General features: G+C 58.1%; 1 protein-coding gene across 17 annotated transcripts in view; it reads left to right on the forward strand.

The window, feature by feature from the left end:
* Positions 1-13,895, forward strand: part of WDR86 (WD repeat domain 86) — a 49,865-nt gene that overhangs the window by 21,259 nt on the left and 14,711 nt on the right. For 9 of the 17 annotated variants that reach the window (XM_085005154.1, XM_085005155.1, XM_085005153.1 and 6 more), the window contains exons 4-5: positions 2,538-2,958; positions 10,015-10,150. In XM_085005154.1, coding sequence (XP_084861280.1) covers positions 2,538-2,958; positions 10,015-10,150 — 557 coding nt within the window. Of the gene's footprint in view, positions 1-2,537; positions 2,959-10,014; positions 10,151-12,955; positions 13,213-13,895 lie in introns of all 17 variants that reach the window. The other 8 variants (XM_085005156.1, XM_085005146.1, XM_085005147.1 and 5 more) reach the window with 1 other exon arrangement.

Raw genomic sequence — 13,895 nt, forward strand, 5'->3', positions numbered from 1 at the left:
TCCTTCTCACGAGGTTTGACTTTGCCTTTCCTTGTTGAGTTTGGGTCTGGGCTGAGCCATGGAAATTCCTTGCTGATCAGAAGCTCCTGTCGTGGCTCAGCGGTTAACAAATCTGACTAGGAACCATGAGGTTGCGGGTTCGATCCCTGGCCTCGCTCAGTGGGTTAAGGATCCGGCGTTGCCGTGAGCTGTGGTGTAGGTCGCAGACGTCGCTCGGATCCCGAGTTGCTGTGGCTGTGGTGTAGGCCAGCAGCTGTAGCTCTGATTCAACCCTTAGCCTGGGAACTTCCATATGCCGCAGGTACAGCCCTAGAAAGCAAAAAAAAAAAAAAAAAAGAAAGAAAAAAGAAAGAAAGAAAGAAAGAAATTCCTTGCTGATCAGATCAATTGGACACTCTTTCTGTCACTTGCAGCTGCCTCAAGCTCCCCAGGGGATGCCCAGTATGAGCAGGAGTCTGGGCACCGGTCCTCAGGCCCTCTTGGCCAGGAGGGGCACCTGCCTGGAAAGTTAAGAGCAAGGAAGGGGCCCTGGGTGAGTGGGTGTTTGGGGTGCCGTTGTGGTGGTGACAGAAGAATGTCCTCAGCCAGAGGGGATGCTGGCAGCATGGGCTTTGTGGTGCCTGAGTCCACGTGGGACCCATGCAGCCCAATGGTCCAGCACAGTGGGTGGGAGGGGCGGGTGAGGCCGTCACTGACTGGCAGGAGGACCTGTCCATCAGAAGGCGCTCTCTCGGGGCGGGAACACAGTGACATCCCCGAGCTGCCAGGTGGAAGAGTTGTGTTAACTCCGCATATTCTGAGTGGAGAAGGACCCCAGTGGGACCCCCATAGAGCTCAGTTCCAGCCCCCCTCCCTTAGCCGGAGTAGGGGAGGCCTGGGACCTGGGAGACCAGGGCCAAGCAGGCTCGGGGTGCGGGGGGCTGAGTTTAGGACCCGGGACTCCGCTCCCGCTGGGCTCTTCGCAGAACTCTTTCTGGAGAAGGAAGCTGGTGACCGAGTCTCTTCTTGTGAGGCTGTGAGCGGTGGAAGGGCTGACAGGATGGGACAGGGGAGGAGGCCACCCCTCACGTGACCAGTGAGCTCTCAGGGTGTGCTGGAAACGATTCACCTGCTCCTCCAGAGTAAACCTGGAGACGAGGGCGAGACATGATGCTCCGCCGGGTCTGGCGTCTCCCGAGTGCACGCGCAGCACACGCGGATATTCACACACAGGTGCACGTACTCACTCATGTACACACCACACACACACGCGCGTGCCCGCCATTGGCTGTCTTGAACACTAGCTCCGCGTAGACATGTGCATCATTAAGTAACTGCTCACAAGTGAGCCATGTCCCGGAGGACGTGGCCCTCACTTCTCATGTTTTCAGAGCTGGGCTTGGCGTGTACGCTCCTGGGGGCCCAGCCCGGCCTGGTGCCCCTGCCCTCTCACGCCAGGCTGCACCCAGCAGGACTCCGGCCCCCAGACCATCCCCTGAGGCCACACGTCATCACTTCCCTGTAGAAACACACACGTGGTGAGAGCGTATCTCCCGGTTTCAGGGAAGGAGCCGTGGGCAGCGCTGCTTCCTGATATTTGCAGGAAGTGAGACAGCCCAGAGGCGGTCGGAACGATCATCTCTCCTCCTGCCCGTGCTAAGCTCACTGGCCAAGACTTTTAAAAGAGCGGGCACAGGAGCTCCTGTCGTGGCTCAGCAGTTAATGAACTCGACTAGGATCCATGAGGACGCGGGTTTGATCCCTGGCCTCGCTCAGTGGGTTAAGGATCCAGCATAGCTGTGAGCTGTGGGGTAGGTCACAGATGCGTCTCTGATCCTGAGTTGCTGTGTCTGTGGTGTGGGCCGGGAGCTGTAGCTCCGTTTCAACCCCTAGCCTGGGAACCGCCATATGCCAGTGCGTTCGGCCCTGAAAAGCTAAAAAAAAACAAGAAACAAACAAAAAAAGAGGGGGCACAAGGCTTCCCTGTCACTGGGATCCTGACCCTCTGTCCCCATATGGACGACACACCCCATGCCAGATTCACTTTGTCGGGGGTGTGTAAAGGGGCCCTTTGAAGTTACACACGGACAGACGTGTGTTTCGGGGAGAAGCTCTCAGCCTGCATCAGCATGAGGATGAGAATTAGGAAGCAGGTCTCACTGCACAGCACAGGGAACCATATCCAATCTCCTGGGACAGAACTTGATAGACGTCGGTCCAAGGAAAAGACTGTCTCTACGTATGGCTGGGTCACCGTGCTGTACAGCAGCAAGTGACACAACACTGTAAACCAGCTATACTTTGAAAAAAAAAAAAAAAGAACCATGAACACTGACTGCTTGGGAGATCTCTGCTCTGCCTCCGGCTCTTCTGCCCCTTTGCTGTCCCCCTGGAGCAGGAGGCTCGAGATGCTTCAGCCTTGAGATGGGAGCATTGCATGTTCTCCTCCATCGCCTGGGCTCGGTGAACATGTCAGGCGCCAGCCAAAGGGACCTTATGACAGCCCGCTGGCCCCCTCTGCGCCCTCTGACCCTGGACCCTCCCCCTCTTGCCACCAGGATCCTGGTCACCAACAACCAGCTCTTCAGCAGTTCCTATGACCGGACAGCTCGCGCCTGGAGTGTAGACAAAGGGCAGGTGTCGCGGGAGTTCCGGGGCCACCGCAACTGTGTGCTGACTCTAGCCTACTCTGCCCCCTGGGACCTGCCTGGGGCTCCCTGCGTGGAGGAGGCCGTGGCTGGGGGGCTTCTGGTGACGGGAAGCACAGACGGCACAGCCAAGGTGTGGCAGGTGGCCAGTGGCTGCTGCCACCAGACGCTGCGGGGCCACACGGGCGCCGTGCTCTGCCTGGTGTTGGACACACCTGGCCACACAGCCTTCACCGGCAGCACCGACGCCACCATCCGCGCCTGGGACATCCTGAGTGGGGAGCCGCTGCGCGTGTTCCGGGAGCACCAGGGCTCCATCATCTGTCTGGAGGTGAGACCTGCCTGGCCCCACCCTCGTGCATCCTCTGAGCCCTGCCCCCAGTGTACCAGTCAGCTCAGGCTGTGTAACAAAGCACCACAGACTGGGCAGCTTAAAGGGCACAGATTGATCTCAGACTTCTGGAGGCTGGGAGTCCAAGCTCAAGGCATCCCAGGGCCTCTCTCCTTGGCTTGTAGATAGCCGCTCCCCTGTGTTCTCACACGGTCTTCCCGCTGCATCCAGTCGTGTGGGATGTGAGGCTCCGCCCTCACGCCCCCATTTTAACTGTTACCACTTTAACGACCCTATTGCCAAATCCAGTCACAGTCACAGATACCAGGGTTACGGCTGTTGGCAACACGTGGATTTTGGTTTCCTTCCATGGACGGGAGGGTTAAGAGGAGTCACAGATGAAGCGATGGGATGGGCTCGAGGTGACGGAAGCAGAGTGCCGTGGGCCCCCAGGAGGCCTGTTTGGGGTTTGGGGGGTGAAGGGTAGCCCAGGACCAGTGGAGTAGAGAAGGGCTCCATTTTGTTTGGACAGAGGGACCCCCGACCCCTGGTGAACCCCAGAACAGGCCAGGTCCCTGCCATGCTTGTTTGGTCATATAAATTGCACTTTTCCAACTCAGCCCCTGCTGAGGACATGGTGATGGGGGCTGTTACTGAGCTGAGAGTCAGTTTCCGAGCTCGAGAGCTGGAGAGGTGGGAGGGCAAAGGGGGGGCCCTGGAGGCACCTGGGAAGCAGCATCGTGCGTGATGGAGAGAGGCGTGCAGGGAGCCGTGGCTCTGTGTCCTGGGCAGGGGCAGAGGGATGGGCTCTGGCTCCCTGAGGGAGGGGCACGTCTGGGCTCAGTCTTTTGGTGCCAACCAGGGGGGAGTGTGTCTCCTCTGCTGTCATCCTGGGGGTGAGTCTGTCCCCTGCCTTGTCCTACTGGGGGTGTAGAGCCCAGTGCCACCGGCAGGAGGAGTGAATGAGCTCCGAGCCGGCTGGCGGAGCTCCTCCCTCTGCAGGAGGATGCTCAAAAGGCCCCGGGAAGCACAGGGTCAAGGCCAGCTCCCAGGGTGGAGTGTCCCAGTGTGGGGTGCTCTGTGGTGAAGTGCCCTAGTGTGTGTGCTCCCAATGTGGGGTTGTCTGGGGTGCTTCTAGTGTGGGGTGCCCAGTATGGGGTGTTCTGGGGTGGGTGCTTCTAGCTTGAGGTGTTCCAGGGTGGGTGCCCCTGGGGTGGGTGCTGAAGTGAGGGGTGCTCCCAGGGTGGGCTGTTCTTGGGGTGGAGTACTGCTCGTGTGTGGAGCTCCCCCTGTGGAGTCAGTCCTGTTCCTGCAGGCACACAGCGGGACGGGTCCAGGATGGCTCCCCGACAGGGAGTGGGAGTGGGGACCGGCACATGGCGTGTGGGGGCCCCTGGGTGTGGGGTCAAGGTTGGGGGCAAGAGGGCCTGCGTGGTTGGCTGGGCAGGGAGCGCGCACCCAGTCGGAGGAGCTGTGGGCACCCCGGCAGAGGCTGGTCCCAAAGTGGGGTCTGAAGGGAGGGACACAAGGTGGCCCCTCCCCATTTCCATGGCAACAGCCCTTGATTCAGGAGAGTTGTTTGGTCATGGGCTCGTTACTTAGCTATTGAGTAGAGCCTGCTTCACCCCCAGATGGAATGGGGGCAGAGAAGCCCCCATTTTCCAGAGCAGTTGGGGGATAAGGATCTGCCCGAGGGAACCCCAGGCCCCCATCGCTGCAGGGCCGGCCTGGCATGTTCCTGAGAATGGAGGGCCTGATGCTCATGGAGGCTTGACGTCCCCTCCCTGGGGAGGGGACAGGCCCTGGGGAGGGGACGGGCCCGGGGGCCGCCTCCCCGCAGAAGCAGCCAGGGTGCAGAGGCCGCATTCAGGAGAGAGGGCTGCTTCCCTGTGGGGTGGACGCTCCGTAAGTGGGTCTCTGTGGTGTTGCCGCTGGTACCAAATCAATCGACCTGTGCCGTGATGTGGGAGGCTGGGCTTGGGTGACCTTTGGGGCGTTGCCTTTGCCCACTTCCCCTAGTCCCTCTTTCTCAGCGTTCACGTCTGTTTCCTTCCTCCGTCCCTTTCTCTGTCCCCTGCATGTCCACACACAGGACAAGCCACCTGAGCCGGAGATCGGATCTCCTCTTGGGGACCTGGCAGACTCCCCATCCTACCAGCTCGGGGAGGGGCAGGCTGCCTTCCCAGATGCCCTGCGGGACAGGCAGGGTTCTGGTGTCTGGAGCATCCTGGGTCGGGAGGGTTCTGTGAGCCCAGCGTCCTGGCCTCCGGCGGTGGTTTGGGGAGGAGGCGCTGGCGCTGGCAGGGAGGGCGTTGTCTGCGTTTCCTGTTGGGCTGCGTGACAGTCACCCACCAGGGTCCTGAGGGGCCTGCTCCGGGGAGCTGTGTGTTTACACTGTGCATCGGGAACAGGAAGGCCCTTTTGTGTGTTGAGATAAAGTTATGAGCTGCCTTTTCAGAGGCTGGGGAGGAAAGACGAGGCTTACAAGAGCAATCCAGCCTCATTAGCCTGCCTCCCACCCCCCGGCTCTGTGCCTGGAAGGTCCCGCATGGCACGCTCCCACCTCCTCGTAGGCCCACAGTGGCTCTGAGCCTTCCAAGGGCAGAGGCGAGGCCCAAGAAATCGGCCACGGCCAAAGGGCCCGTCTTTCCCCTCTATTATGGGATTTGCGTGCCAACCCCAGAGGGTTCCAGAAGCCAGGTGGGGGTAGCCGAGAGTGCGCAGAAGGTGGGCCAGAGCAGAGGGAGGGCTCACTTCCAGGTAACCTCCTCAAGGTCAAGTCCACAAACCGTGGAGTCAGGGGACAGCTGCCTTACCCTCGCTCTTCAGAGGAGCTCCCAGGGCCTGAGCTCACCGGGTGGTCCTTGTGAAGAGGAGAAGGAGACCCTTTGCTGTCCCTTCATACTTTCATATTTATGTTTTTAAAAAATGTTGGTTATGAAACATCTCAGACATAAAATATAGCAGACAGTAAAACACACACCTGTGTACCCAGCTTGGAAATGAGATATTAGCATCAGGTCATGCTTACCTCATATCTTTTTTTTTTTCTCCTGTTTCTTTTTTGGCCGCCCCGAGGCATCTGGAGTTTCCTGGCCAGGGATCAGAGCTAAACCCCAGTCTCAACCTAAGCCCCAGCCGCAGCTGAGGCAACACCAGATCCTTAACCCACTGTGCCAGGCTGGGGATCGAACCTGTGTCATAGTGCTCCCAAGACACCGCCAATCCTGTCGTGCCACAGCAGGAACTCCTTACTTCGTATCTTTTAAAAGAAATAAACATTTCAAACATAACCAGAGAGGGCCAGGAAACGTGCTGGTGGTGTGGGGCCACCCCAGGGCGCTGGGCCCGCACCTGCCTGTCTGCGGTCTCATCTGGGTGCTCGTTCTTTTCCTGCAAAAGCCCTGTCCTGCCAAACCCAGAGGGGCCGGGCAGAGACTGGGTGTTACCAGCTCCCGGGTTAGACTAGGCTGCGTGGGATATCAAATGTATCCTCCCAGCCTCCTCCAAGGGGGATTATTTTTTCTCATTTTGCACATGAGAAGATGGAGGCTCGGAGTGGGTAAGCAACTTGCCCAGGGTCGCATAGCTTGTAAGGGGCAGAGACAGGATGTGAGCCCAGGACTCAACATGTAACCTGTGCTTGTAACAAGCAGCTTTTAAAGGGGTGACGGGGTCCATACCATGCTAGAGTCAGGGAGCCTCCTCTGATAGGAAAATGCCTGCAGCCTGGCTGTGCCCTGCTCACCACCTGGCCCAGTTGCTCCTCTCCTGCTGCGCTGGTGCATGGCCTGCCGTGAGCAAGGGGGAGGGGGAGGCCCAAACCCTGGCCTCATCCTGCCCCCTCCGCGTGGGTGGATCACACGCCAGGGAGATGGCCCATAAGCCCGTCCCCTCAGAGTTGCCTTGGGGGCTGGGAGTCCAGCAGGACCGGCCTCTGTGACTCGCCGTCGGGGTCTGCCCTGCTTTCCCATTTGCCTCACGCCCCTCTGGCCTCCCCAGGCCACCCTGCTGCTCCCCGTGGGTCTCCTTTCAGGAAACCAGCCAAAGCGAGCCGTGAGGCCAGCCAAGGACAGCAGGCTCCAGCATTTCCTCAGCCTCTGGATGTAGGATTTGTGCTTTGAAAGTGTACAGCTTGGTGGCTTTTTAAGCACAGTGTTGGAGGCCCTGCGTCATCAGAACATCAGCTCTGAGCGGGAGGCATCCTCCCTGTGTCTCTGCACTCAGTGTCCCCTTTGTGGGGCCGAGCAGGCAGAGATGGGGAGGCCGAGTGGCCCGATTGGCACTAGGGTCTTTTTTTTCAGGGCTGCACCTGCGGCATATGGAGGTTCCCAGGCTGGGGGGAAAATCAGAGCTGTAGCCGCCGGCCTACACCACAGCCACAGCAACTCGGGATCCGAGCCACATCTGTTAGCTACACCACAGCTCACAGCAATGCCAGATCCTTAACCCAATGAGTGAGGCCAGGGATCGAACCCACAGCTTCATGGAGGCTAGTTGGGTTCGCTCCTGCTGAGCCACAACAGGAGCTCTCGCACCGGGGTCCTGACTCACCTGCTGCTCGTACCTGCACCCCTTATTCTGGGTTTCAGTGGGTAGTTTGGGAAGCATGACCGCTGGAGACCTGGGATTGCTTCTGGCGGTGATGGTTGGTGTGAGGCCAGCCAGGAAACACTGGGGACCAGTGGCGATCAGCCTAGGGGCAGGGTGCAGACCCCATGCCGGCAGTACGGGAGGGACCCAGGGGGGTGGCTTTCCCACAAGAGATGAGGGGGGAATCAGCTCAGGGGCACTTTCTAGGCAGAGAGGACTTGTGAAAAACCTGGGGAGGGGAGTTCCCATCATGGCTCAGCAGAAATGAACCTGACTAGTATGCATGAGGATGCAGGTTCAATCCCTGGCCCCGCTTGGTGGGATAAGGATCCGGCGTTGCCATAAGCCGAAGTGTAGGTCGCAGACGTGGGCTGGATCTGGCGTTGCTGTGGCTGTGGCACAGGCCAGCAGCTGTAACTCCAATTCCATCACCAGCCAGAGAACTTCCATTTGCTGCACCTATGACCCTAAAAAACAAGAACAAAAATAAAAAACCTGGGGAGGACAGTATGTAGGCAGGGATCTTAGGGGACAGTGAGGACAGGTGAGCCTGGGGAAGCCGGGCCGTATCCGGGCTCCAGGCACAGGGCTGAGAGTAGGCGAGGGTGCTGGGCAGGTGCCCCTGCCCCCATCGATGACCAGGATCCAAGCCCCTGAGGGTGCTGATGGGGGGAGGTCTGGGGGGTGTTCTGGACTCTGGGGAGGCCCTGTCCCTGGGGAGTGGAGCACCAGTAGGAGAGGCCAGAAGCCAGGCTCCATTGGCTGGGCCAGTCAGAAACCCATTAGGACTATAGGGCAGGGCCCGAGAGTCAGGCCATGCCCGTCTCCCACTTGGTCCACTGGAAAGCACCTGCAGTCTCTGCTTCCAGGAGGCCACATGTGTTCCTTGAGATTCTGCTCTTCCACCATAGGAACTGACCGAAGGCCAAGTGTGTCCTGTGGCCAGAGTGGAAAGATGTACTGGGCCAGAGTCTTTTTCTCTGGGATGGAAACTGGAAAATATCGTGGGGGAACTGAGTCAGCCCCTCGGAACTGGCATGGAAAGTGGCTGAGACCGGCAGTGCGCGATGGAGCTAGGAGGACTTGGCACATGTTGAGGGAGCCTGTTCCAGGAGTTCCCGTTGTGGCTCAGCATTAACGAACCCGACTAGTATCCATGAGGATGTGGGTTCGATCCCTCAGTGGGTTAAGGATCTGGTGTTGCTGTGATTTGTGGTGTAGATCAAAGACGTGGCTCAGATCCTGCGTTGCTGTGGCTGTGGCTTAGGCTGGCAGCTGCAGCTCTGATTTGACCCCTAGCCTGGGAACATCCATATGCCACAGGTGCAGCCCTAAAAAGCAAAAAAAAAAAAAAAAAAAAGATTTAAAAAAATTAAGAAAGAAAAGAAAAAAGGAAGCCTGTTCCAGGCCCACCACCCACTACCCCTGGGAGAAGGGCCTCATCTCTCCTGGGCCCTGCCAAGCAGGAGGACACCTGGTGACATCAGCCAGCTAACTGCAGCTGAGGACCTCACCCCGTCGGCCTTGGGTTCTCAACCGTGTCTCCGACCATGAGAGGTGCTGGGAGCTCTCTGGGCTGTGTGGTGTTTCGTCTAGGACATTTGTGGAATTACTTCAGTAGTCTCTGGGCTCTCTCTGGCTGGTACACTGGACTTCTTGGCCAGGGGTACTCTGGGAGGGGCCCCCCAGGCCCTTCCCTTGTCTCCCAGCCCCTTTTCCCACCTCCTGTGACACCAGCAGGGGTGTGAATGCCACTCCAGCTGGCAGGAGCGAGTGGGAAGTGGGGGAGTCTGTCTCTAGGGGCGGGCAGGGCAGGACCCCACAGTGGCCCCTGGATGCTCAGATCCAGTCTGCCTCACGCTGCGGCCACTTAGGTGATGTCTAGACCTTTCTCTCACCTACCTGCCCTTCCACAAGCAGAAGTCCAGTGAGCAAGCCCGGGCCTGGGCACCCCTTTCTCAGCTGGAAGACCCCCAGGGCACAGCAGTAGCTCCAGATGGATTCGCATTGACCTTCCAGGGGCCAAGCTGCTCCTGAGGAGGCGACTGCTAATGAGAGCCACCTGGCAGTCACAGACGTGGGGCCGGCTGGCATTTTCCGGTTCCTGCTCTTGGGGTGCTGAGCACTGGGGGGTCGTGTCTGTGAGCCCCAGGAGGAGGGGGACAGGCTCCTTATCTGTGGCTGAAGCAGGTGAGAGCAGAGTCAGTGACTTGGCCAAGGGCCCGTCAAGATCTGACGCTGGGTCCCTGAGCCACACCGCCCTGCGGGGAAGGGAGGGCAGCCAGAGGCTGGGCACCGGAGTGGGCAGGCCGGTGCGATGCGCGGGCAGGGGGCTTTCTGGCTGGGCCTCGGTTTCTCCACCGAGACCTGCACGCGCCCCACCCGCGTTACACAGGGAGGTTTGGGGAGGACTTCGGCGGCCAGCGATGCCTGAGTCCGATGCCGCCCGCCCTCCTCCCGCAGCTGGTGAACCGGCACGTGTACTCGGGCAGCGCCGACAGGACGGTCAAGTGCTGGCTGGCGGACACGGGCGAGCGCGTGCGCACGTTCGCCGCCCACAGACACAGCGTGAGCGCCCTCAAGTATCACGCAGGCACCTGTAAGTGACCCCCTCGCCCAGGGCCCCTCTGCTTCCTCTTACTCCCCTCCCTGCTGAGCCTCAGCTGCATTCAGTTTGGTCAGCGGCCAAGGGCGGCAGCTGTGCACGTTTATTCCTCCGCAGAAATAAGGTCCAAACAGGGGTGTGAGGAGTTCCCGTTGTGGCTCAGCGGTAATGAACCCGACTAGTATCCACGAGGACGCGGGTTCGATCCCTGGCCTCGTTCAGTGGGCTAAGAATCCCGCGTCGCCATGAGCAGTAGTGTAGGTCGCAGTGTTGGCTCCGGCGTTGCTGTGGCTGTGGTGTAGACCAGCAGCGCAGCTCCAATTCCACCACTAACCTGGGAATTTCCATTTGCTGCAGGTGTGGCCCTAAAAAAAAAAAAAAAGCAAATCAGGCTGTTGGGATTCCTCCCCACCTTTAGCTCCCTAGGACATGCAGCGACCTGTGTGTTCAGAAGCCTTCGGGTCAAAAGCAGGTCTCAAGGACACTCTCTAGTTCTCAAGTGGGACGGTGACACCACTTAACTCCAGCCAGACTTGAGGGTCAAGTAGCTTTGGCTTCCCTTGGCATTCGGTTTGACTATGGATAAGAGAAAACCCAAGTAACTGGGATTTAAATGAGATAGTGGTTGGTTTTTCTCTCAGGTAGAAGTGCAGGAGCTGGTGATCTAGGCTGGAGTGGATGGCGCCACAGAATTGTTAGGCACCCAGATTCCTTTTTTGACTTTACGTCTTCATCCTTGGCATGAATCTCTATTTTTAAGGAGGGGTCCTCATGGTTCAAGATAGCTGCTGCAGCTCCAGCCATCATGTCATGTTTCAGGCAGGCATGAAGAAGAGGAGGGAAAGGCATAAGAATGTGTCTCCTAGATGAGTAGGCCCCTTTAGAGATCTTTCCTGGAACCCCCCCCCAAAGACTTCTGCATACATCTCCCTGACCCCTGCCTGCAGGAGAGGCTGAATAAGAAAATCTCTGGGGACCCTGCTGCGAAGATTAATCAGGGTTGTTTTGGAAATAAAGAGGGGCTGCTTGGCTTACTGGGTAATCAGCAAGCTCTCTATCCCACAGGTCTCAAATTGTCCCACATCTGGGCCTTCCTGGCTCTGTCCGACTGGCTTGCCACAGGTTTACACCCCAGACACGTCCAGAAGACAGGCATTGTTCTGGGCGAGCAAACCCCACAATCTCACCACACGTACATGGGAGGGGGCCTCCCAGGTTCCTGAGAATCTCTTTCCCAAAACGACCCCTGATGTTCTGTTTCCCCACCAGCACCCTCCCTTTCCCCAGCTAGTCTCCCTCTCACACAATGCGCGCGCACACACACACACACACACACACACACGCACACACCCAACAGCAGCAGGAAGCCCACCCCACATGGGGCTGAGCCTGAGTCATTTCTCTAGCACAGGAGTTAAGGGAGCAGAATGGGGGGTGGAAGGGGGAGGAGCCACAGTGGAAAATTCCAACCGACTCCACAGCACAGGTGTTAGATGATGATAGAGTGGATTTCTGAAAATAGAGCCTGAGATGCCCTCAGGATTTCAGTGTCTGACTCAGAAAATGATTTTTCCCTTGTTCCTGTGCCCAAGCTTATAAATGTGATTATGACTCTGCTTCTCCAATTTAAAAAGAACGTTGCCTAGAGCGCCTCCCCGTGGCAGCGGCTGGGATGAAACTTGCTGTGGCAGCAAATCCTGCAGACCCCACCTGCTGCCCGCGTTAAGGAGCTTGGACCTTGGTCTTGCCTGCAGGCTACAGGATGATCAGCCTTCATTCCAGACCCTTTTCCTACCCTCAGGATGCTCAACAACCACACTGCATGTGGAGGAAAGGCAGGAAAGGAGCTGAAGAGGCCCAGAAATGAAACTTCCCCTCTAGGGCCACATTCACCAGTAGCTTTAACAGAAATCCCTGGAGTGGAGTTCCCGTCGTGGCTCAGTGGTTAACGAATCCTACTAAGAACAACGAGGTTGTGGGTTCGATCCCTGACCTTGCTCAGTGGGTTAAGGACTCAGTGTTGCTGTGAGCTGTGGTGTAGGTTGCAGACGTGGCTCCGATCCCATGTTGCTGTGGCTCTGGCGTAGGCCATTGGCTACAGCTCTGATTAGACCCCTAGCCTGGGAACCTCCATATGCCACGGAAGTGGCCCAAGAAATGGCAAAAAGACAAAAAAAAAAAAAAAAAAAAAGGAATTCCCTGGAGTAGGCAGGTCACACAGGAAACGGGATAAGGTATTGATGCTTCAAGGACAGGGGGTGCTGACTGGCTCACTCAGGATGCTTGGTGGCTGTACCAGATGCTGTGTGTACCCCTTCAGGGGGCACTTGCTGCTGCAGCATCTGAGGTCTTCTGCCTGAGTGTGTTTGCCTGTGAGGCATGTCGGAGAGCTGGGAGTTGACCTCCACAATCGAGGCTAATGGGAGTTGATGGATAAATACCCAGCATCCTTGTCCCCAGGTGGAACAACTCTGAGACACAGTTTGGGCCTTCTCCCGAGGCCCCCAGCAGTCACCTGCTCACTAACACACCTGCATGGGAGGCCTCCCTCCCTGTTCTCTCCCCACCTCCTGGAATGCCCTGCCAGATGAACCGTGTGCACGCAAATCCTAGCGTCAGGGTTGGCTTCTGAGCAAACCCCGGCTAAGATGATGAGTGGACGAGGGAGTTCCTCTGGCCAGTGTTCTCAGGGAGCTCTCTGACCAGCAGCATCACATGGGCCTGGCTAGACATGCGGCCCCACCCCAGACTTCCTTATTTTTTAAATTTCATTTTATTTTGTCTTTCTGTCCTTTCCAGTGCCACACCCATGGCATATGGATGTTCCCAGGGCTAGGAACCCTAATCGGAACTATAGCTGCTAGCCTACGCCAGAGCCCCAGCAACACCGGATCCAAGCCGCGTCTGCAACCTACACCACAGCTCACGGCAACGCCGGATCCTTAACCCACTGAGCAAGGCCAGGGATCAAACCCACAACCTCACGGTTCCTAGTCGGATTCCTTAACCACTGAGCCATGACGAGAACTCCAGACCTCCTTAAATCCGAAAATCAGGTGGGCCCAACCATCCGTGTCTTAACAAGCCCTCCTGGTGACTGCGATGTTCTGTTCGGGGGAGTTGGAGAACTCTTGGACTAAGAATGTAGGAAGAAGCCCAAAGGAGACAGAATCCGGGGCCTTCCCGTGGGGGCGTTTGGGCAGCGGCACTCTGGTGAACCCCAGAGGGGCTGGATTGTTTAGAGGACCAAGTTCATTACTGAGGAGGGGGAGGAACGCGTTTCTGGTTGGTCTTTGCCCCAGGAGGCTGCTCAGATGGTGGGGGGAGGGATGGCCCCCTGAGGCAGGGGCTTCAAAGCCGCTAGAAACACCTGCGAGAAAAGCCAAGCTTCACCAAAGGCTTCCACCAAATGGCCTAAGGGTGGGGAGTTTGGCCCAGGTGATAATCAGGAGGGATGGAAGCGCCTGGAAGGACAGGGTGGACTGATCTGAAGCCCAAGGGAGGTGGGGCAGCCAGGCCTGCAGAGCCAGCGGCAGCCCACAGAGGGCGCCTCCCAGCCCCCAGTGAGCACCTTGAACTCGCAGGAACGCGCTGAGATAAGGAAGGTGCCGCCTCCTGCCTTTCAAGGGGCTTCTGCTATTTCCTATTTGCCGTTTGACATCCTTGGGAGGTGGGGATGGGTCCCAGGGAGGGTCCTCGTCACTCCCCGCCCTGCCCCCTGCCCTGCGGCGTCGGGGAC

The sequence above is a fragment of the Sus scrofa genome, chromosome 18 (genome assembly GCF_054392235.1).
Source record: "Sus scrofa isolate SSC_HxYL_T2T_F1_AM1 chromosome 18, Sscrofa_HxYL_maternal_Yorkshire_Landrace_v2.0, whole genome shotgun sequence".
Lineage (NCBI taxonomy): Eukaryota > Metazoa > Chordata > Mammalia > Artiodactyla > Suidae > Sus > Sus scrofa.